The sequence below is a fragment of the Caloenas nicobarica genome, chromosome 2 (assembly GCF_036013445.1).
Source record: "Caloenas nicobarica isolate bCalNic1 chromosome 2, bCalNic1.hap1, whole genome shotgun sequence".
NCBI classification, from domain to species: domain Eukaryota; kingdom Metazoa; phylum Chordata; class Aves; order Columbiformes; family Columbidae; genus Caloenas; species Caloenas nicobarica.
The window spans coordinates 75072766-75098881 of NC_088246.1; the positions used below are offsets into that span (position 1 = coordinate 75072766).

Here is a 26116-nt window from a genome sequence, read left to right on the forward strand (position 1 = left end):
CCCACAGGAGAAAGATGAGCCCACCTTGATTCCTTTCTCTTATAAATAATCACTTCTTTCCACACAACCACATCTTTCCGAAGATACACTTTTTCTCATCTCTACTAACCTCGACTGTTCACTTCTCACAGCAGAGACAGTGTCCTAGGTTAGGGCCACGTACACCATTCTGGCCACAGCTGTGCGGGAGGTGAACGGGATGTCACTTCAGACTGCTTCTCAACTCTCCTCACTCCGCTGCCAAAGGGTACCAGCCCCTCAGTTCTCCCAGCAGAGCTGCTCCTGGAGCTTTGTCTGTCCTGGTGCCATCAGAATGATCCTGGTTAGAAAGTCTATTATTCTGAATATTGAAGCTGACGGGTTATTACGAAGGAACTGAGTTTGGAGAGACTGCATGTGCCAGCAGATACAAGGAAGGAGCAGCCCCTGGAGATGATGGAAAGGGGTGGTAAAAAGTAGGCGGTGCTAGGCTTATTGCAGATATTGCAGAATATTACAGATATTGCAGAAATGAGGAAAAGAACAAGAAAGCAATTCCCATAATCTCACACAGGGAGTCCGCAGTTTATCTAGGAATCTGATCCAGATTCCCTCTGTGCCAGTGTATAACAGCATAGAATATGTAGCTTAGAATAGCTTCAGTCTGGGCCACAAGGCTCATCTGCAATCAAAATAAATAATTATTTAAAACAACAGCAGCCACAGCCGCCAGCAGCATCAAATGAAAGTGACTTTGTGAGGAGAGAATGCATCAGCAGTCAATTGACACGACATGCCGCTTGTTTGCCGTGGCAGCGGAATGATGGAGGTTCCAGGAGCAGTCCCTCCACCAGAGCCCATTCGTCTTAATCAACACCTCCGGGCACACCACACTTCATCTGAGCTGCGAGTGTTTTCCTTCCCTAAATGTCAGTTCATTTTTGTACCTTTTCTTGAGTCATCAGCTCATGGACACATCTTTTTTTTTTGTAGGAATGCTGGCTCAGTGCAAACCAGAAAGCGATTACGTGCAGCTATGCTCAGAGCCCTGACGAACACAGGTGTAACACAGTGTAGTAGATCGGGTCCAAGCTATTTGTTCTATTACATTACAACTTGCAGCTGCTTACTCTTTCCTGCCCTGTCTGTTCTCAGCCTTTCATTACACAGAAGCCCTACACTAGTCACTGAAGGCAAGACACCAGCTTCTGATCCCCCACACTGCTATGACTTGTGTCAAATTATAGCTAGAGCAATTTGGTAATCCAAATCAGTGAAATGATCTGATCTGAGTGGAGCAGCACTCTAACGCTGCTGTGCTGAGTGGCCACAATGGTGCATGTGCTGTCAGCTTTTCCCAGCAGCTTTTTGACCTACTGAAGCCTGCACGTGTATATTGAACAACTGATGACACAGGAGAAAGCCTGACACACTCAGGCTGTTAAAAGGCACAAAATATATACTTCAAGTCTCAAGAAAAAAACTCCAATTTAGTTTGATTTTTGAACAAGAGTATATTTAGCCCAGCTATTACTAAAGGTTACTGCTATCTAGTGTGGACTTCATGTATTTGAGGAACATTTTAATGAACAGAAAGAAAAATATTTATGTTGGTGTATAATATTCAGATCATAAGAAAGTATGAGAGGAGTATCCAAAGGCTGAGAGCTCTGTCTCAGTTAAGCACATAAAGGATGGACATTTACTCAGGCCTTCTGAGGCTGCAGGATTCAATTTGTATAATGAAAGGCTCTCAAAACACCTCATCTGTCTTGGTTCAGTTCAGTCAGGCTGAAAAATTTTGCATGGCCTTGCATGCAGAAAATCTGACACTTTTTTAATATCCATTGAGATTTCTTACAACATCAACACTGGAAGACAGGCTAAAAGTTTTATTTCAAATACGATATGAATAAATCATGCAATTCATTAATTATGACTCTTTAGAAAGTAGACAGGTGCAGAAAGTCTGCTAACTTGGTTTTACAGCACAGCTGAAAAATAACACAGAACAAAAAGAATGAAAAACTGGCTTATTAACTTCCATCATCTCAGATCTTATATAGCACCAAAGATTACTTCACAGTATTCTCATTCAAAGGGTCACTAACCCTTTAAAAAGCAATGCCAGTATGTAGAGTATTGAGTTCAAAAAAGCTTCAAGTAAGATACCAGATGAAAACCTGATACAGGCATCCTTTTAAACAAAAACCAAGCTTGCCTCTTATCTCTTATATTCAGAGACAGAGTTGAAAAATAAAAACTAAGGGTTAGGGAGAATTATTCTACCAAAACTGAAGATGGGACATCCATGTGGGGTGTGCATACCTACATGTTAAAAGGGAAAGGCAAAGAAGAAAAGGAGTTGGAAAGGAGTTGGAAAGGAAAGGAAAGGAAAGCAAAGACGAGACAAGACAAGACAAGAGGTCTCTAAGAAGTGCTTGATACCAGAGTACCAGAGCAAAAATCTGTTTCTAAAAAATTGGCCATATCCTTTCTCTAGAAAAGAGAAAGAAAAGTTTCAAAGTAATCCATCTTTCCACCTCTGCTGCCCTTCTCTCAGTCTGTATTCTTTTCATTGGCCTGTTTGTTGGGATACAACAATTGCCAACACATTAATGTGATAAAGCAGTAGTTAATTGCTCAGTATTATTACTCCAGTGTTGCCCTTTGGTCCAAGTTAGAGCACAGTGGCAGCTGACAACTGTCTCTTCCTCGAAGTCCCCTACCTATTGCATCACACCTCCTGATTCTTGTTATTACTTCAAAATGTATTTCAGCCAGCAAGTCTCAATATCATGACTCTCTACAACATCAGTTCTAGGCTGTAGAACTTTTCTCCTTGTTCCAAGCTGAACCAATGCCAGCTGAAACCAATGCTGTTCAGCATGAAGAAATGTCACCATTCTTCTATTGATGACATAGACAGTGACCCAGAAAAACAGTGCAAAACCATGTACTCCCAGGGACTCCTGCTCAGCTGTCACCAAACAGCACTAATTAAAAAAAAAAAGTTATTTCACTTTTAGCTTCCTAGAAACTGTGTCCTTTCGTCTGAGTCTATCCACAGTAAGCTATGCCTCTGTCTTCTTCAGATCAGTTCACTACACCTGACTTCATCTGCAGCTGACCATGAAAATGATACACAACTTAGAGAAGCCAGACACCCAACCCTCTCTTCGGCTCACCTTCAACATTAGGCCATATCATTCTGACAATCTGGCCCTTCCAATACCAGTTTGAGGCTTGGATCCACAATTTTAAAGCAAGAAAGACATCTCACCTTAGTTCCATCAGAGCTCCGATTGCAATCTACAAACCAAGCCACAATTTGTGCTCCTTAGGAGCAATGCCAATCAGAAAGATACGGACTGAAAAGAAGGAGACTTGAGCACCCCTTATGGAAAAGCAGAGCAAACATTCTGTGGCAGATCAGGGAAACCTGCAGGCAGACCCACCTTCAGGAACAGTGGCAAAAACCTGTCTTCTTTCCGTAATTGATAACTACAGAATACCCCAATGCCAGTATCTCAAAACAAACACACAAAGACCCAAACAACAAACAAACAAAGAAACAAGCAAACAAACAAGCCCAACTCCACAAGAAAATTAATGAAAAATCCCCACATAACAACAACAAAAAAGAGAACCCAACTAAAAACACCCACCCCCCTCAAACCTGTCCAAACACTGTTTTGACTTTTTAAGTCTACCAGAGATGTTCCAGAATTTTCATGAATTGAAAAACAGATATTGCTACTGATCTGATGCAGAGATTGCTCAAATATCATCTGAGCATTATCACTGTTGATTTCCCCTTTTATATTTTCAATTCTTAAAAGACATAATCAAGCTGTTCACAAACAAAGCAAGTAAAATGGTAAAAGGCAGCAGCAAAAAGCGTTTTGTTGCTTTAGTACTTCAGACTTCGTCAAGCTCAGCTATGTCAGTTCAGCTGCCCCAAAGGCCAGTGATACCAGCTGATTTGAACCTTCCCATGCCCATGCTGAAGAATATTATGGAAGTAGCATTTCCACTCAATCCAGTCATGCTTGATTACTTTGCAACCACAATAAGCAAGATAAGGCTGCCAAGTACAAAAATCACCTCTGTAGAGGAGTTACAAAAGCAATAGGAGCTGAGCCTGCAATCTTCCCGCAGTGTCACCTGGAGAAAAGAGCTGACATACTGAAGGTGGCAAGGCATGTTCACAGAGCTATTTGCCAAGGTTTAACTCACATTGACTTCAATGAATGTAGAATGAAAACAATGGGAAAAATTGGGAGTGTATTAAAATATTTGAACATTCAGCATCAAACACATTTTTATAATGAAACACAATTATGGACACAATTCAAGAACATACCCAAACCAGACACAGGCCTAAATCAATCCCTATTCTGGATAAATTTAAATGTTAGATACATGCTTAAGTATCACTCAGAAAAGAGATATTCACTGGGTATCAGCAGCAATTCACAACATTATCTGGCTGAAAAAGAAAATATCATCAAAAGCTGGATTTTATTGCAGTATATCAGACAATCATGATAGGTGGAAAACTGTTGCTTTAAAACATAATCGGTTAATAACACAGAATTGTAATTATGTGATATTCTCTAGGGCTACACACACTTCTTACTAACATAAAATTATTATCACACATATATTATTTTACCTGGAATTTTATTTTTTGCCAAATGTGAGGCACAATAAACTGCTTCAAGAAGCGTTCATCTTCACTCCAGAACAGTCGGATGTCAGGGATATCGTACAGGATCATGGCCAGCCTCTCCAAACCCAAGCCAAATGCCCAGCCAATTTTATCCTGAGCACCAGCTGCAATAAACAAACAAACAAGTTAAAAACTCAGGAGCTCAAGTTCACAACATGAAAAATTGCTGATAAAATGCTCATCTATTTACCAAGCACAAAAAAAAAGGTGAAGTGGCAAGACAGAAAAGCCTACAAGTAACTGTCAAATGAAAGATCTAAAGGCTACGGGACAGATTCTACTTCTATCAAAAACTGCAGCAAGACTGAGGGTATCACTGAGTCCAGAAACCAAAACTAGTAATAAAATAAAGGGGCACCCTTGGCAATTTTTGTCCAAAGTTTCAGACAGACTTTGAGAAATGGCGCGTAATGCTATAAACCACTTCCCTTTACTATCACTAGAGCTGAGCACTTCACACCTGACTCAAGCATGTTTTATAGACGTGTTAACACAAATTCCCTGCTCAGAATACTTCGCATGGGCTGTCAGACCAGGCCAAACCTATGCAGCATTAACAACATTACCAACATCTGAGAGGATCAAAATTGCCTCTTTCAAGGCACCTAGAAGAAGCAGAGCAATGGGATGTGAGGCGCTGCTGCATTAAGCATCACACCTCCAACCAGGGAACTCCTGGGCTGCTGCCCCTGGGACAAGCCCTGGCTCCCACATACACAAGTGTCTTTTATGCAGCACTAAATATAAAAAGACAAGAATACTTAATATAGTAGAGCTGTACAGATATTAATGATGCAACATTTATGTCAGGAAAGTAAATATTCATACCTTCCTTCATTTACAGGGCAGGAGCACTGAGTCATTAAACAGATTTTTTCACCACCAAGAACCAACTCCATGTTTAACCTACTGATTTTGAAGTAAGATGAGAGCCCAGCAGCTCTGGCAAAGGCTCAGAGCTTTTTAAAACTTAAACAAAGGCCTAAATAAACACACTTGTGCTGAAAGGATGAGTGAGTGCATGTGTGACAGACTTGACTCTTCATCATCAGCATTGGCAGTGCGCTCCTGAGTTGTATAATATCACAGCTATCCAGCTAGACCAAGGCCTACCTGTCTCTCCCAGTATTAATTTAAGCCCTAATTTTTCGGAAGCTTTGAACTTGGCAGTTTCCCCACCATCATGCAGGAGGCAGGAGGCAGAAATCTTCTTTCTGACCCACCTCTGCTATCAGAAAGGAGACAGTTCCCATCATTTGGGCATTGGTGACATCCTGTGGTATGCTGTCACGTTCAATGCTGAGATGAAACAGTCCAGAGTCCTGTTCAAGCAGAGGCAGGCATAACAGGCTTGGGAAAAGAGACACAGCCATCACTTTGATTCTTTTAATTAATTTGAACCTGCCTATTTGCCTGGAATACTAAGTCCCCAGCAGAACCCATCCACACCTTATCTGCTATCTCTGAAGTATTGCGCTGCCACAGGAATTTGGTTAACTTAATACCAGCATTCCCCAGAGGAGCATGGATATTTTGCCTTGTCCCTTCTCGTGTGCCCATAGGCAAGATTTTGCACTTTCTGACCTTTGAAAGCAGACAGTTTATCAACTGAATTGTGGAAGTCCTACGAAATAGAGGACTGAGTGTGAACTCAAAAGGTACCTCATGGCAGAGCTGCTCAAACTAGTATGTTTAGACCGACCACCAGACTTTGAACTAACCTGACCTCGGGAACCTATAATCCACGCTACATTACACGAAGAACTGTAATATTTGCTGGTGTTGATTGAATTACTTTGAAGTAAAGGATGGTGGCTACCCAGAATGTATTGAAATTTGTGTTTGGGAAAAATTTTAAGCTTCGACTTTAAGTGTGAACTATAAACTGTTTCTTTTCCAAACTGAACGTACTATTTATCTCCATACTCCAGTATATAAAAGTAATTATATTTTTATTGCTATGAAAAATGGAATATAATTCATTGCAATGGTGTTGCTTCCCCAAACTTCTAGCTTGTCTTTCTTAGATCATGGACTTCTGCCTTAGTAGAAAAACTCCTATTACTTTCAAAAGTGCCAGACTTTCATACACGTATGGACATTTTTGTAGACTGATTAACACAATCCACCCCCTCCTCCAATGGTGAAATCAAGCACCTAGAGCAATATCCATGAGGGTTCTGAATGGCCACTCTTTAGTCTCAACAGAGGCATTAAACCTGAAACCTAAAGATGCCAGGTTAAGTGCCAGTGTTAATTAACTCGCTGATGCTCATTTAAATATACATGATAGGGGATGATGATCCTCCTTCCCCAAATTACTGATGATTACTGGTAGATAGAACCAGAAAAAAGCAATGGATATAACAGATCAGCAGAATGGGTGTATATTCTGATAGGCAGAACTTTACATTTAAGATATGTGCTTTTTTATTATTTTGATATATGAATGGTTTTTGTTGTGACTCTTAGCTCACACTTCGAGGTTAATGTACAATATTTATACTTAGTTGATTTGCTATGTGTTTTAATTCTGCAATGAATGCTTCGATTTTTTTATCAGCAATTTTTTTTTAGGGACAGGGACACATCACCCTTTTTTTGCACTGTGTCACAGACAAAAAAAATATTCACCTAGCTATCTGCCTAGCAGTTCAGAACATTGTAATCTGAGCTATAAATAAACACATAGTCGTAGAACTGGACTCTTAGATGATCCTTGTACAATTATCAGCCTTTAAACCACAAACTTCTCAAGTGTCTGCAGTCAAAGTCGTATCAGTGAAGAACTCCTAACTCATAGAAAAAAAAAGAAAAAGAAAAAGGAAAATGTAGATAACCTTAATTCCTCCTCAAATCAGCACTGACAAATCTCTATGTCACTCCACATCTTCATTTATTTTGTCCCTGATCTCTTCTCCAACTTCCTTTTTGGGAACCTCCAAGTAAATGCAGCATTTAAAAATATGACTGACTTGAAGCATCTGAACAATTACCTTGGGGAACTCAACAAGACTAAAGCACATTCCTAAACTTATTTCTGACTGGAAATTAGCAGATGGCTTAAAAGTTAAACGTGTAGCTAACCACTCGGTTCAGCTTTTCACAGCACATATATATGTTTAAATACACAGAATTTTGGCAAGTAGTATGTAAAGAAGTCAAGCGAATGCGAGTCAACATGACAGAAAGGATGAACACAGAATAGCTTTAAACGTGGCAAAAACCACATTGAGGTTCTGATGAGGAGACCTGGCCAAAGCAGCAGATTCCAGGGACCTGGTGAGGCAATCATAGCATCACTGCTTGAAACAACACAGCCCAGTGGATAAAGCTTTCCTGACACACAAGTTTTCCCCAACTGGCCCTCAAAGGTTTGTGTGCTGCCAGGCTCCTGCTGTCTCACGTGAAAAACCTGACTACCCACCAGGAGAAAATTGCTGGAAGCTTTGTGTGTCAGGTAGCCAAAGGTGGAAAAAGAAAGGATGATACAGTTTGACTGGCTTCCCACACTGAGACAGTCCACTCTGACTTCAGAAGGTTGCAGCACCACAGCCGTGTCTTACAGGGGAGCTCATGAGTCCTCATCTTCCTCGAGAAGTCATAGCTATCTGCCCTGGTCTTAAGCTTCAAGCCCAGATGGATCAGTTTACACTTAACTATAGACCCACCAAGACATTGTCCAAAAAATGTTGTTAAATGAAAGCTAAATTTGATCAGGCAGGATCGGAAGCTTCATAAATATTCACTGAGGCACATATAATGACCTGCCAGAACTCATGGATTATATCCCACTGAATCCTCAGAAATACCCACGGAAATGTTTACCTTCTCAAGGAGTGTGAAGCAAGACATTTTGCACCTTACAAGGCTTTTAAGATATATTTTGCAACATAGCGTTAGGAACAGGTTGACAAAACTTTTTTGTTATACCCTTCAGTCACCCTTATTTTTATATCTATGCTGGCTTTTATTTAACAATTTTCACTACTCCTGTAAAACTGCCAATAAAGAAATCTTTATTTCAATAGAGCCTAAATTGGGTCTTCAAATTGTTATACTCAGCAGCTACTGAAAAGTGCAAGAAATTAAATTTTGATCTTGGATTGCGGGAAAGTCAAGAGCATCAAACAGCCTATATACAAGGTGTTCTTCGCAAAATGCCCCAAAATTAATATACCCAAAGTGCATGTAGCTGAAAGCTGGGGTGAGTTCCAGAAGCAAAGACCTGAATTTGATCTCTTGCTTTCAGACCAAACCACGGCTATTAATGGAACAAATTCAGGAACCAAAATGGTGAGAAGAGAGGTGAGCAGATTCTCAAGGATACACAGACTACACAACATGTTTTATAAAATCAATCAGTGCTTTAAACTGCGTAGAAAGTAAGTTATAGACATAACGAACATGTGACTTGACACAAAACATCAGAAATTCCTGGAACAAAGACTTATGCCCACATTTGAACTCTTTGTGATTAATGGACAGCTTATGATCAAGGCTTTGAAAAACAGCTTCTGCAAAATAAATATTTACTTATCGCTAGAGACTAGGAACGCATATTCTACATGAGGGCCACAGCAATGATGTAAACCATGTTTACCCATGTTAAAAACAAGCCATTTTACATTATTTCCTAGTTCAGAAAAAACTCCCATATGTTGAGAGACAAAAGTTTTTACAGGAAAAAAATGTGCCAAGGGTACAGTCTGATACAGAAGAGCTTCTGGAAGTGCAAGGTCAGGTGGCTGGGTTGTTAAGCAACTGAGGCCAAAAAGCTTACTGAAGTTGCCTTCTGAACTGCTCTCTTCAGCGAAAGCAAAAATCAAAACTGTCATATTATTCTCTAACTCTGTTAAATTGATGCATTCAGGCTCCCGTGTGCAATTCAGTTTAAATTAACTCCTAAAATAAGGACTCGGCTTTCAGACTATGCATGCTAAGCAAGCCACTCCTCAAGAGCTCAAGAAAAGAAGCAAACATTCAATTATACTATTCTGTGGAAAAATAATTTATCTTTCTAAATCTCATATGTGGAATAATTTTCTAACAATAATAGTCACTTTGAGACCACAGCTTTGTCTCCTGGGTCAGACTGATCTGTTCTGTTTGCTCCACTTGAAAACTAAGCAAAAGAACTTTAAAGGCTTTGATTGAGTTTTTAATATGTATGTTTATTTTTGTTCCATAATCAAAATAGCTGGGTACATACTAAAGGAACAGCCTATTTTAAAAAATTCTGCCCAGGGAAGCCATCTACTAGATTCAACTTTCTTCTAGTATGTAATTAACATACATTCTACCATTTTACCAATATTTCACCAGGCTAAATAGCTCAGAGAAGAACATTTCTGACAGGGAGAAATGGATGACCAGAGCAGAAGATGACAAGAAAACTAGATCAATAAGAAGAGGAAAGAGCGAACCAAAGGAACAACAAGGAACTTCCATAATTTTTTTCCCACCTCAGACTGACATTTTTAGTTTCCAATTATTTTATCTTTCTGCTCCTGAAGTTATGAATTCCTCAGTCCTCCTCCCCTGCAACTTTCCATCTTCCTATTTTTGCCCGAGTCCACCTCCCCCTTTCCCACAAGCCCTCCTAAGCATCCACAACAAATTCAATGACAAAACCACCATTAAACAGAATCTTACTTCAGGTCTTTTTTCAAATTCATAACCATACACTGCAATAACATTCCACTTTTCAAATTTCATAAAATAAAGTATCCACTTAACTCCCAAGCACAATACAAGATATTAGTCATTAACTACCAATATTTTCATGGTCTATGGTCTTCCTTTTTCTCTATACTTCAACCTACAAATCTGAATAAATGGCTTACTTAGTTTTTGAAGTTTTTTTTCCATTACTCCTGGGTATCTCAAGACTGGACATTCTCCATGGAGGACAGTGCAATTTGCTGTCCTAATTTATGTCACAGAGCAAAAAATGACTTGACTCCTTGGGCTTATTTCCCCTGGCTCTGCCTGTGGGCTCCAGCACTGCTCTTTTTGTTCTGCGTATGTAAAAGCAAATTCTGATTCCTTCCATAACATGTAGTTCACTCAGGGAAAGTTGGATTTCGAGGTTTCGGATCATTTAATATCTGTTATATACTGTTAAATCTCCCTAGACACTGAGGCCATGTAGATTTGAAAAAATAAAAGCTATAAAGAAATACATGAGGCGCTGCTACTTGGCAGAATAACCAAGTCTACAGTATAGTTCAAAAATTCAATTACAAATCTCATTTTTCAGAGGTATAAGTACAGCTGGACAAATTCACTCCTTATATATTCATTGCCCCCAGATGCAACTTTCTTGGCAAAATTTCACCAATACCTAAGTTGAATGTTTAGTGTCTTACAAAATGGTCTTTTCTTCAAGAACAACAGGCAGACAAGAGGACACGGACACAAAGACCATCACAATGTGATACAATCTTCAAGAGATTAAGACATCGTCAAAAGATGCAGAGGCAGCAGCTTGTGTATCATACCACAGGATGCTATTAGCATCTGTTTGATATTCCTGTTCGAAAAGCAGAACAGCCAGAACACCTCTATATATTAAAAGGTTAAAAACTGTGTTCAGCTGATGGCAGCACAGTCTCATGGTCACTCTAAAAGTCTGACATTGCACAGTAAATTCAACTTTTACAGGCAGGGACTGACACCACATTTTGTGTTTCTACAGTACCTACCATGAAAAAGCCTTGAGCTCATGACTGTGGTTCCTTGTCTCTACAATATGGAAAAATAACAGACAGAGAAGGTTTATGCTTTAACTACACTCTTCTGCCACAAACTCATTCTCTGGAAGAAACTCATGAAACGCTTCATGATCACGAAGGCATCACTTGCCTTATGATTTGGGTTAGGATAACATTCCTTCGTGTCCTAGATTGACTTAGGTAAGACACATAATAAATGCAAAACACGAAATTTCAAAATCTCTCTGTCAATAGTAGCATTCTGATGGTAAAGCTACAAAAACATTTCATTTTGAAGCGCAGCATATATACTGCAACACAATGAACTTCCATACAATCCTGCTACAGTGTTTCATAGTGGTTCTGACAGGGTTCCATGCATAGACATTTCGGTTCAAATCATCAGGACATGAAAGGTCCAGGTGTCCCTAAACATATCATCATCTAGCACAGGCTGGAAAAATCTTTCTTCAGAAGCACCACACCAGTTTTCCTCTCTTTTTATTAGGGAACTATTCCACCAGTCCTGTGCTACAACAGTTTGAAGGGTGTTTCTCACTTTGGCTCACAAAAGGCTCTTCAAAGTGTGACTGGCTTCCCAAGATCAATAGATCTCCCATCTGAAAAAAACCTGACCATTGCGTGTTCCTGGGCAACTCATTTCTGCCAACAGGCCTCATGCTATTCAAAGACATGGGTAAGTTTTAAATATATAATTACAGGAAGTAAGTACTATATGAGATCAGACACTACCAAGTGAGGTTTGCAGACAATGTCACAAAAGGACGTTCTTGCCTTTCTCCCTAGATTGCTCCTGAGTATAGTGTTTCCAGTTGGCATTTTTCAATATGGCCACCTGCAAATGTCTTTATCTGTACCTCTAATATACCTATAGGTGCTCAACAAGTCTCCTGGTACATTTCGTACACAAGGTATGCGTAAAAGGGAAAGTACACAGCTGTATCATTAATGGACGCCTCAGGAAAGGGTATAAGATACGACCTGCTCTTTGGCCTGGGCCTATCTAACATCTCCTCCGTTTCCTCTCTCATGCCCGTGTTCCCAGGAACATCAAGATGGAGCAAAACCTGAACTTACAAATGGCTTCTTTAGCTTGTAGTGCACTGCTTGACTTCTATGCAGCCGTGACCCTTTGAACTGTATTGCCTGGGAAAGTACTTGAGCTGTGCCTCACCCCATACCTGCCTGGTGATGCTGTGGAACGGCACTGCCATGCCCAGCGCTCTTCTGGGGCAGGGACTGAAAGGCTTCACTGAAGACAAAAGAGTTCTCCCTCCTGTTCAGTCCCTCTTTTGAAATTGCATCTGGTCATTATCAACTCGATGGCTGTTAATGTAATTCTCTTTGGATTCAGAGAGGCTTCCAAGTGGAAGCAGAGAAATCTGCAAGAAGATGCTGAGCACAAGCACAATTCTGGGGGATGCCCTTGGCTACTTCACCACTACGCATTGCTTGGTATCTAGTCTAAGCCAGTCTCTTAAGCTCTACTGTAAATGGGGAGAAAAAATAATGCATAATTATTGACTCTCTCATAAGAACATGTACAGACAAAACACTTAACTTTCAGACAGTTAAATCAGATTAGATGAATTTGACCCTATGTGTCCATTTCAGCTTCAATTTTTCTTATGATATAAGCATTCCTGTATAATTACAAGAAAGAGAACAAAAATCTTTCATCTCAGAGTATTCACCACACATTAATTTCTCTTTTGGATTTCTTTCTCAGATTTCTTTTAATGAGTTTCATCATTTCTAGTAACTTCTTTCATGATTTAGGAACTCATATGACACAAATACAATGGAAATTACATTCTGAGTACTCTCCTATCCTTATTTCCCTCTTCCTGCACCGCACAAAGTGCCTATAGCCACTTTTTAAAATTTATAATTTATTTCACTTATTTCAGCTCATCTTGTTCACCAGTAATACTACAGGATCACAGCCAGACCTCCATGTTCTCCTTGTTTATGAGAAGAACATCTAAGTTAGTGACTATTTTTGAAGTTAACCCACCATCTCCATATGAAGCAGGTGACAAAAAATACTGAAGAGGAAGTAATTGTTCCTTAAAGTTCAAATAGTCTTTTTCTTCCACTTTCTAATTTGCATGAAATTCCCGAGTTCTGGCAGCAGTATGTTTATTTCTGAAAAATTCTGAAAATTAGCCATAAAGGGGTTGAGGGAGTTTCACACAGCAGAGTATTACCAGCTTCTACACTGTTGCAGTTGGAAGAAATGTAACATTGTGAAGTCTGGTATAAACTATACAAGAAAAGCTTAGGAAAAGACACACGGAGAGGTTTTGCTTGAAGTCCTTGAAATAATTCGTGAAAGCACCTTAGCTATACATTTTAGAGATGCTTCTTGCCCACTCTTGCCATGCAGCTGACAAGGCACGTAAAAGATGATGGAAGTAGATGCAGAAGCAATAAAATATACAAGTGAAGAAGATTACGCTCTGCATTTCTTTCTAGCAAAACAGCATGACTACAACAAGCCTACAGTAAATGAAATCAATAGAAAGGCAAAAGAACCCTACACAAACTTGCTTCTCCCTCAGGGACTAATATCTTGGCAAGATAACACTGCTATTCTATACGGTCAAAATTAAGGTTATATGCAGCCTTTCAATGTACATTTTTAAACCCCCCTTTTATGCTATCTATCTCAACATTTCCTTGTCCCATTTCACATGCAAGGCCAGGTATGCTGGGCATCCAGGGAAGTACATGCTTTGCTAAAATGATAACCAAAATATTACCTTACTAGACAACAGCAACGTGTCCCCAACAGAATGAACTGGAAAAACTGGTTTTTTCTTTGGAAAGCTTGCAGAGATTCTTCTTAACGATGTACCTTCTCATCAGCAAAAGTCCTGTGTCAGCACAATTCCAGCAGCAAGAATTTGATTCTGCTGGTATGAGGTACATCTACAACACACCTACACTGGCCAGCATCTCCTATACTGGGCTGGGGAGCGAGACGCACACACAGGGTGTGTGTTATACTACATTGTGTGTTACACTGATTTACTGATACACCGATGATGTCCAGCTGGTGCTGTACACATGTGCTTATGTAAACAGGTCTGCATCCCACAAACGACCCCTGATGTATTACTGGAATTACAGCTGGTAAGTGGAGTTTTACCGCTAACACCCAGAAATGAAGGGAAAACGGTCTTTGAAAAAGATGGGCTGCAGGATAAGCCCATAACCACACTCTCCCTAGGTACATGTATAGAATTGTTTACTCCCTTAAACAGAGTCCAACAGCACAAAGCAGAACAGCCCTATTTACCTCTGAAGGAGGAGGGAATTTCCTCAGAAAATATATTCAAAGGTGGCAAAGACTGCCACATAAAGCACCCCTACTTCCACAGCTGCTTGAAAAAAATCATGATACACTATGTTCATATAAATTCTCAATTATATCTGATATTTTATGTGTGCAATAATTAGAGGTATATACACATAGAATTATTCTATAAAGCTTGTAATTATATTACACAGATGGCTCATAAGAATGTGATGATATACAACAGAATATCTCAATTTTTCAGTTTTCAATTTAAAACGACCACGAAATGGCCCACAAAAGCGAGCCTTAATACAACACTTGGTGTTTCAATGAAACATTCAGATACTCTGAAATGCTAGAGTTAAGGTTGCCTGAGGAATACTAAGATGCTTTCATCTTAGAAATACATTACAATGAGACAATCAAGTATTCATCTTTCCACAAGACCTTGTTCTGTTGAGCACAGAGAAGAGGTAATGGTTAATGATCACTGCTTGTGTTCCTCACATTACTGAACATGTACCCCAACTGCCTTACACACTGAGCAGTAACCAAGCAGAGCTCCGAAGACATACTCTTTCTTTTATGAGCTTCCCAATGAAGCATTCAGTTTCACGATATTTAAAGGCTTGAAAAATATTAGGGATTTTTTTTTCTTCTTCTACATGTCTCGGTGAGTTGAGGAACTATTGCTGTCTCCTGTATTGCAGGCTGGGAACTTGGGCACAGAGACTTTAAGATCAAAAGCATCTATTAATTTTGCTCCTTGAGATAGCTGGGACCTGATGTTTCTGAGCAGCAAGCATTACATGGTGTTTAATATGTTCAAAGTACAGCTCCCTATTACTACAGCTGCAGCTGTGAGCACTCAACACTTCTGCAAATCGGACCCCAGGGTCTTGAGTCAGGCACTGAGACAACAAAAAGCACACAGTTAGCGGCCATGTGAAAAGTTTGAGTTAGGAGTACTACACTCAACTAGGAACCTTTTTGCTCAGGAAGGAAGAGAAGGCAGAGCAGCATTCAGATGCACAGATTGTCCTTCCCTGCTGTCATTAAAGGCACCCACTTCATGCTTTCCAACTACTGCCTCCCTGAGGCAGAGGCTTCCAAGAGCAGCACCCTCCACCCAGCAGTCCTGATTCATCTACAGAGGAATGAGCATCCAGACAGCGGTCCTTCACAGGAGAAGAAGTAAACTTAGCAATGTTCTTTGCCTCCTAAACTGCCCCTCACCTTGCTCCCCCCAGGACTCTGGCTTTCAAACCAAGAAAGTTTCTTTCTCCCTTGCTGGGATGCAGCAGAGAGGTTTCAAAGGAGCAATCCTCCTGCATCCTGGGAAGGTGCTGGTGGACACCTACAGCCCCACACCAAACTGCAGAGCCAGCCCAGGGTGAACACGGGACGAGTTCAGCTGACAGCACATCATGGTACCGCTGCGCCCACACTAACCCAGGTGTCCAGAGGAGGCCAGAGCTAAACAAACTCCTGTGGATGAATGTGTTTGAACTCTTCGCTCAAGTAGTGTTCTACCTTACTCACAGACACAGCCTCTGAGAAAGAGGGTACTGTTTACTAAACACAGGTACCTACCTCTTGTATGCCTTTTTCCCCCCACTCCCGAAACAATGGCCTCCTTCAATGAGCAGTTAAAAGTGAAGTAAGGTGGGTGAAAGATGTAGCTGGACTTGACTAGAAGTTGGCTGAAAACTACAGAAGTACATAGTCTGAAGCCCACTGAAGACAACAGAGGAAAAAAAAAAAAAACAAACAACAAACCCACACAGACTTCAGTAAGGTTTGGAAAAACTCCTTCCTCACCAAACGCCACCTTGTTCCACGCACAGGGCAGGGGCACGGACGACAGGCCACTGTCTTGAGAGGGAAAGAGAGATGTGCTCAGGTGTGTGATCGCTGCATGTGTGTGAGCTTCACAGCACCTCAGTAGGAAAGGTCTGAGCTTCATTCAGTGAGCTTTGTATCTTCCTCATGGAGCATATGAATGGAAATATTCTGATATACATACAACATAAATGAAGGGTGATTGCTTTGATTACATGGTATTTTAATTAGCTGCTAAAATATTTAAATAAATTGTGAAAGAAGACAATTTATTTGCTTTTCTTTCTGGAGGAATGAATATATTAATAAAAATAATTTCTATTGCTTAGTTGAAAAACTGCAATTTAAACCCCCTTATTAAAGAAACTGCTTTATTTTTTAAAAGTCTCTAGTCCTCTAACTAATCTTATGCACCGAACTTAATTTTGGAAAGGTAATGCCACTGACACTTAAAGAAATGAATGATAAAAGAAATGTTAGACCCTCTAATTCCTGTGTAATGAAAACTAATGAAATACTGGTTTCATCTGTTGGTTTTTTTTTTTTTTTAAGATTTACTCTTATGATCAAATTGTGTCTTTTTTAGGTATAAGAAATATAATTTAAAAAAGACTCTTCCTAGAAAACAGATCTACAGGTTTTAATTACATCTTGTTTCCTTTACAGTTTGAAAGTTGACAGCAACTGCTATAGAAACTCCTAATGGTGTCTGGTAATTTTTGCCCTGCACTCACTTAGAGAAGCCCGTGTTGAATATCAGTCCCACTTGTCAATAGAGGAGAACCTGAAATATATTAACATTTAGTTTTACAAGACAGATACTAATTGGGTTGTTATTTTGTCACTGTGTAAATTTTCAGTGACCTTTCCAAAAAAGAAATAACAAGTCGATAGAAACTTTTTCTTCTTGACTTTCTCCACCCTCTCTTTAATATTTTTTTTAAACAACCATCTGAAGTTTCTTAATCCCTTTCTGGTTACATACAGGGTTTTTTGTTTGTTTTTGTTTGGTTTTGTTAGTTTGTTTTGTTTCGGTGTTTGTAAGGTACAAAGAATAAGTAAGGGGGTTGGGTTCTTTTTTTTCACTTTACATTTTACTTTATTTGAGGTTTTCTACGTTGTTATCTCAACTAACATATTCCATATTTACAGAGAATAACATCGTTTTTCAGCACAAAGTATCCTAAGAACTCATTCTCCTCCTCACCCTCTCCCAGGAAATGGAAAGAGAAAACACAACAAAATGAAAACACAGAAGGAGCAGCTTCCAGCAGATGATGCACATTTGTGCATCTTGTAAAGAAATATCTGAACACACATAATCACTTGATGTACATATAGCCTCTGACTTACTGAATAACAGTATTTGTAAATACCAGCTATATCAGCATAGTTGTGGATAAAGAATAAATCAGCGCAAATCCTGCTACTTTCTCTGCACTCTGCCACCACATGCTTGACATCTTTCCCTCTGATGGCCAAGGGGTCTTGCTAATATTAGAGACAATGCAAACCCACATTCATTTTAAAAGTTGGCATGGCCAGCTCTAGGAATACTCTGCCTCTCTCCTGAAAGCAAAACAAGATTGCACACAAATGCACGCAGCACGGGTAGCAAATGGGAGAAATTAAGAGTCTAAGCGGAGCTGCAGAGCCATGACCTCACTGGGATTACAGAGATAGTGGGACAGCTCACTTTACTTGTGGGATAGATGAGTACAGGCTTTTTTGGGAGAGATTTTAAACCTGACTGAACAAAGCTCTGGGCAACCTGTTCCACCTGGCATTGCTTTATCAGGGGGCTGGACCACAGACCTGGCACCTACATGTTTCTGTGCTTGTGGCTCTGTGTGTCTGCATGTAATTATTTGTAGGAAAATCATACTCAGTCTTTGCTAAGGAGAAATTTTCAGCTAGGAAAAAGCCCAAAATACTAATCTCAACAGAAAACTTCATATTTAGCTATTACACAGGATTTCACTGGGCTTAAAAAAATAAAAGGAGCCTGGAAGACTGTATCACAACATTGCCAAACAAAATAGAGGTAAAACATGAAAGTGTGATATTCTCTCTCAATAGATTACGTTTTAAACTAACACACTGTGAAGTCATTTACATGCAAACTCCCTGTCAATTCTTTCTGCAGTGAATGGCTAAATGTGCAATTTTGTGTAAATATACTGCATGCTTTTTACATGGCAACAATTTAAGTAGCATCTTTGGCTTCCTTTCCTCATGCAACCACAATTAGAACTTCTATAAATGTCACTTATCATTTATGAAGCACTTAATCATTTCAAGGCATGGTGGACAAACTAGTTAATATTTAACACAGCTCTTGGGATTATGGCACCATTTCACAGATGAGAAAGAGAGGGGCTTCGACATCTCCCTTAAGAACTGCCTGATTTCTGGGTGCTCATCCCTGTGCTTTGGGTGATTATGAGACCTAACAAGCTCCTGCTGCAAAGATTATGCAAACTGGCCATTAATTTATTATATATTCAAACAACTTTTAGTCTTGCAACCCATCACTCAATAGGGTCTTTTTTTTAAAATGAAAACAAAACTCCACACATGCACTCACACGCCCCTTTAAGAATATTGCAGCGGGATGCTTACAGTCAACAAAATAAACATGCGAGATTTTAGGAGTTCCTACAAGTTACTAAAGATACAAGGTGTCCAATCACACATGACACTAAATTCTGCACAGGAGTAGCTAACATGGTGAACTGCTGAGCTTCGTATCCTAGAAAATCTATGTGATTCCAGCAAATAATGTTAAATAGTATTTTTTTGCCTTCTTTCCTTAAGATTTTTACAAATAATTATTTGGATTTTACCTTATTATTTAGGAAAGCAGAAACCTCTGCCAGGAATACAATACTTCACATCATAATCTTGATATAAATCATCATTCACTCAAATCGAAGAGCTCCTTACGCAAACAAACAAAAACTCCAGGTCCTCTCAGTTGTTCAGCAACCACTGCCCTGATTTTGATGCTAAAATTTCATTAACGTCCTAGTTCTGCAACTCTCACATCACTGATAGGAGATAGATTTCTGCTACTAAAAAATAAGTATAAAAGGATATATCCTAACATACACTAGAAAAGGGAATTAGAGATCTTTAGAAGATGCCTTACCGAAAAACAGACAAAGCAATGCATGCTTTTGTTGGTTAAATTCCCTTGAAATTGCTATATAACTTGTTATTACAGTCTGTAAGAAAAAAAATCCTGTAAAGGTACCCAAGTACTAATTAGTAATGCCATGTTTAAGTATCTATTTGTTACCTGGAAGCTGGCTGTTTCTGTATCGTGCAGTGAGTTTGGATTGAAGTTAAATATAAGAAATAGTAGGAATTATCAAATGAACACACAGATACGTAAAACCATCTAGACCGAAGGAGATTACATGCTGCAACTCCTCCATTACTAATAAGGGATTGGAAAATTGATAATGCCAAGCAGAAAACTCCCCTACAAGGAAACCTCACCATCTGGCTTATCTCAAGCCCAAAGGGAATTAAACAATAAAAGATAATAATTTTCCAACAGAGATGCAGCAGTGCAGATTGGAGAACAAGAACCAGCCACAGCCTAGAGACTAATATCCACGAAGCATTTTTCTAGCACAGTACTTTATATTTTCTTGCAAACATCAAGCCTTGGGGAAGTACTACAATTAACCTTGTCTTAGAAAAGATTAAATTGGAAGCATACTAGTCATTTCCAAAATGAAACCAAATAATTAGCTAAGTGAACAATACAGCTCAGAATTATTGATTTCTAGACTTTATGTCTGAATCATGAAAATATACTTCAACAGAAGTTTCTGTACTCTTCTCCAATTTTGTGAAGCTTTTGAACTTCCAAACGTATTAAATTCTACACAACGATGCTGCCTTAACAGAATTGTAATTATACAGTTTTAAATTACTTCACCTAATCAATTACCTACTCATACTGTTTGTGTGGAATTTGTTATGACGAACTCAAAACAAGTAAGAATGCAGGCCGTGCATTTGAACTTTTTAAATAGTCCATTTTGTCAGAAGACACTGAGACTATAAACTTTGCACACTCTATACCTCAAGATTAGCCATATATGAAAAAGCTACTTTTAAGAAAATATATGACTGCAAGTGTACAGTATACTGTATACATGGGAAAATAAGCCTTGTCAGCTAACTGTTAAGCATTCCTGGCTAGCGAGAAACATATGCAATATTAGGTTATCACACTTGTCTACTATAGGTTTTTCACACATGTTTCTCTAATACAAATATTACTGGCCATGAGACAGAACAGCAACATGGACCATTACTCGGAGCATAGTACTTGCTAACTTTCCTTTCAAAATTTCCTTTTCATGAACATACTTTAAAATATGCATACCTCTAAGAATGCAAACCATGAAATACTACAAAATCATTATAGTTGCACAGGCATGACTTGGTATTAAAATATTATAAACTCAACAGAATCATCACAATTTCATTTTCCTTGTCAATTCGCTGGATGTATTGTGCACCAGTTGCACATAATTATAAGAGGCTTTTAGCTTCTGAGCACTGTTTTCATCATGCTTGCCTGCCTTCCTGAACAATTTAAAATGTCATCAGCCATTAAAATACAACCAGATTAACCAAGGTGTCCTTGGATAATTATCACGTGAAGTTTGCACATATGTTAGCACCAGCTTTCTTTCTACAGAATGTATGTAATTCCCCCAAGTCAGATAAAGGATATGGTCTAAGGCATAGCAATGCTTGAATGAATGTAAATCCTTCTACTTTTTGTTGTCGCAATAGAAACAGAAGCTCTTGTGCTGAACTCTAAGAAAGAATCACTATCAGCAGCAGATTTCAGTATGTATTCACTTTGAGTCCTCAAAAATCAAATGAAATTAATAGGGCTTGCCTACCAATAAATGTATTCAGCCATTAAAATTGTGGTTTTCATAGGGAAAAAAAGCTATAGAAAAGTACAAATCCTTGCTTTGGATTTAAAATAAATCCTCTATATATCTGTGCAACCTAGAATAGAAAATTAATAGGCTTCTACATTCACGTAAAGAAACTCTGCTTTGAAACAGGCTTGTAGTTTATGCACAGTCAATTGGCCAGAGCTGGAACTTGCACATGAGAGGTGGAACAAAAGATTACCAAGCACACAAGCACAAGATGGAAAACAGAATGAGAGGTAAAAAGGAAAAAAAAAAACCCAGCACCCTACATTTGCATAGACTGGACTGCATAACAAGCTCAGCTGGTGTGAGTTACTATTAAAGCTCCTCCAACATCAGTGAAGCTGTGCCAATTTAGACCAGATGAGATCTTAGTTGTCATTAGCCAAATGGCAAAAGAAAAAAAAAAATGGCCCAGTTCTTATTTAGCCAAATTTCTACGCATGTGCACACAAAAATATATCATTGGCTTCACCGCTGTTATTCCTAGTTTTCCGCAGCATAAGTAGGAGAAGAATCAGAAGTATTGTGTTTTCACAGGTTCATTCATAAACATCTATTGACTGCACAACTGCTTGAGCTATCCAACACCACCCCGCAACACCATTTCAGATCAGATTAAATTCACCTTATTTCAGATTTCATGAAAAAAAACCAGAAAGTCAGGCCAGACAAAGCAGGAGGATTCATGCAAAGCTGTAATTTTTATTAGAAGCCATAGGACTGGCTTTGGAAAACTTCACCCTCAGTCAAAAAAAATTCAAGGGCCGTAAGCACATAGAGCAAACCAAGAAGAGCAGAAACAGGCCAGTGCCGACCCCTTCCCCAACATGGGGAGATGGAAGAAAGTTTGGACCACCATCTGTGCTTTGTCACTCTCCAACTTCTCAACAGATGAAGCGTCCACCCATTACACAGTTCTGCACAGCTGATATAAACCTCATCACAGCACAGAAAGGAAGCTGAATTCAGGAAAATTGCTAGTCACATTGTTCATTCCTTGTTTTAACTTCAGTCAATATTTGCAACATGTTTAGATAATCCTTTCAGACCAACAAAATAGCCCTTTCCTCTCCCTGCTTTGCTGCCAGAGAAACTGCAAGGATGTCCATGCGGTGCACAGAGGCTAAAGGTACACAGGCCACTTCTTGAGCGAGCTAATTCAGCTGCCAATTCTGGTTTAGTCAGGTCAATAGGAAGCTCCAGGAAGAACAATTTATCCCACTTCTGTCTTGCCGAGGTAAACCAGCCAGCTCTGCTACAGCTAGTCTGTTTGCGGCAAACATATCTTGAGGATTTACTCATCTGCCAAGACTGCAGAACGCACCTGCCTCTTCCAGTGACCCAAAACCTGGTGGCTGTTCCCCAGTCTTCCTGCAACTGATCTCAAGATAAACTCATCACTATGTCGGCTTTATTAGTCCACCTTAAACTGGCAAACCTGCCAGCTATTATCACTGAATCACAATTGTGTACCGATCCTTGCAAATTTTGGACCTCAAAATTCACAGTCACACAGACATGCTACGATAGGAAAACTGCAGTTTACCTCTATCAATCTTTCCTCAATTTGAATCCACAAAGTTCAAGAAAGCAAGATAAATTTGCACAACTGCACTTCAAGTGATATACACAAATAATTATGAAGAGGTACTGTTCTCTGCCCTTAAACTGCCCTGTATTCTATGACCGTGAAGACTGCCAGAAAAACCCAAAGTTTACCAGAGTAAAATCTGGACAAAAAACTTCCAAGAGACTACATGCAAATATCTCTCATTCCTCCCAGCTACCACTGAAAAGAGAAGGTACAAATTCTGTGTTTCATATACCTTGTGAAGTTACCCCGCTTGCCCGTATGTGCCAAAAAGGAACACAGTACTAGGAGATGATTAGACGAAAAATAATACTATGTTGCAGGAAGAGCGCTGGTGATATCAAGTGTAATACTGTTTGATTGAGCCAAGAAACATACACTTGGGTCCTCGATATCACTAGAGAGCTCTTCTATGCATTTGCCATGGTTCATACATTTGCTTTAACACTTCTACAAATTTGGTCTAAAAGATTAATAAAAAGTAAGACAAGTGAAAATGATTGATAAAGATTTAAAAGCATCCCAAAAGCTTACATTGGTCTCTTAAGATAGCATACGCACAGGTTTCACTGGGGAAATAAAGGTGCAAGGCTATCACTCAGGTTGTTAAATGGTGCCTGTCAAAAAAAAGCCAGGTCTGATTATTTCAACAGTAGCAGCCAAATCCATCTGGTGCTCAGTGACCAGAAGGCATTTATAAGTTTTAAAGGACTAAGTTACTATGGCACATCCTCAAGACATATACGCGAAGTCATTATTAATCAATTTTTATTTCATAAGAAGTTTCCTTTGGCCTTCTACCTTAAAGCTCAACTGAGTGACAACAATGGTTCCTTGATGAATTCAGAGCCAAATGGTGCTGGGGGATTCTTCTGAAGCCAACAGTAAACATCCTGCACCCAGAGCCACCCTGGTTCTAACTTTGTGAGATCTGATTTTACTAATGTGTCTTCCAACCACTGTGCTTTGGGGGAGCACAGACACAACAAAAAGCAGCTGCAACACTGCAGCAGCTCTGGTTTCACATGCCTGATGGTTTCAAAATTCAGCAAATGTTTACTTTTGGGCATCAGCTCCGCTCCTGCAATTAGAATTGCCCAGCAACTGGGCATCACTGAAACTGATGCTCTGAGAAGGGGAACTGCAGAGGCTTGCGGAAGTAGGACCATAGTGATTTACTTATCACACACAATAGCAGAACTGATACAGTGGAATATACAAATGTCAAAGCACCAAGAAAAAATGCTCTGAAGAACCTCTGCAACACACAAAATCAGAGAATGGTTGAGGTGGGAAGGGAGCTCTTGAGATCATCTAGTCCAATCCCTCCAGCTCAAGCAGGGCCAGCTAAAGGTGGTTGCCCAGGACTGGGTCAAACTGGGTTTTGAGTATCTCCACAGATGGAGTGACATAAGTCAATAATCTCCAGCTGAATGGAATAGGATGCCTTGTCTTCCTTTTTTTTTTCTTTATTTTTTTAGTGAATAAGGCATTGAATAAGATGGTGTTTTATATGCTTGTTGAAAACCATAAGCCTTACAAAGAAATTTCTGCCTTCTGAAAATGAGCTGGGAAAATAAATCCCCTCAAGCCACTACTCTGGATTGTAACAAACACAACGGACAAGCAATTTGAAATTAATGAATGGTAGTGTAAAAAGCAAGAAAGTTGACTTCCACAAGTAAGGCACAAACACTGCTGCAGAAAGCCTCGAATCCTTTCCGAGGATCTCCAGCTGTTTGGAATTCCAGATGGACAAAGTGATCAGTCTCTCCATGGATCCTGTCTGGCATCTTAAGATTTTAACCTCTAAGAAAAGATCCTTTAAGCAATAAAAAGGCCCATAACACCTTTGTTATTTAGGAACTTTGAAAAGCATTCCAAAAGGAGGGCAATACAAAAAATTTCATCTTTATGAGAGACCCTAATAGCAGCCAAAAGGAAAGTATTACTCTATCTGACTCCCAGCTGCTCTTCCATATCAGCACAAAAGAAGAGAAGAGAATATTTTTAATCTGTCCTTCCTGGCATAAAACACACAAGCTAATGTTTCAAAAGAATAAACAACATCTGTTTTGGATGGGGTAGATTGAGAAAAAAAATCACAAGCCAACCTGCAGAGAACCTAAGTGCATGGATTTATAAGAGACCATGATAAATGTGTGTTGATTATTTGCTTAATACATCTGGAACGTAATTCCTCATTTATGCAAGAGGATGGTGTGGGGTTTTTTTTCCTCACAAAGAAAGATCCTCCAGTGGGACTCATAAAGGCAGTAATATTTTAGGAAGTTACTATTACACTAAGAATAGTAGAGATTGTCTTGCATTTTCTTGTTCACAGCTTTATAATTAACAAAGTAAAAATGTAGGCTGTTACATTTGATGAAAGTTTCCCCAGAGATATCAAATAACCTAGAGCTGCAACAGCTTTCTATAATTCTGAATATAATTATATGAGTGAATTTCTTTCTATGGTGTAAACAGTCATAGTTAAGTGGATGCATCTTAGTCATTGCCTCTTGCATTCCCAAGGGTACCTGCAAGAAAGTCAAGTTGCTGTCTGCCACATCTTAGGACAGTTACTAAAGTACTGATGTTAATTCATGCCATGTTAACAAATGCAGCTTTTTAGGTAGGTGCACTTTATCACTGACATTACAATGCTGAATCTGGAATTAGTATTGCATATTTAATAGCAAATCATCAGAATAACAAGGGCTGAACAAACCCCTCTGCAGAAACAGTTTTTCCAAAATTTGGCCCTTTCTACTGACAAAAAAACAACACAAAACCCAAGAACAACAACAAAAAACGCACCACATTATAAAATCTCTGCTATGCTTAGTGGAGCTGACTGTGTGATTTCATAAACACAACAATGCACATTTATATATTTACATAGAGATAGACAATGATAGATAGATAGACAGATAGATAGATAGATAG

General features: G+C 39.3%; 1 protein-coding gene across 4 annotated transcripts in view; it reads right to left on the reverse strand.

Annotated features, from left to right (window-relative positions):
* The window catches only part of FARS2 (phenylalanyl-tRNA synthetase 2, mitochondrial), a 264495-nt gene that overhangs the window by 102593 nt on the left and 135786 nt on the right, over nucleotides 1-26116 (reverse strand). For all 4 annotated transcript variants that reach the window (XM_065629858.1, XM_065629854.1, XM_065629856.1 and 1 more), the window contains one exon: nucleotides 4658-4818. In XM_065629858.1, coding sequence (XP_065485930.1) covers nucleotides 4658-4818 — 161 coding nt within the window. The remainder of the gene's footprint in view (nucleotides 1-4657; nucleotides 4819-26116) is intronic.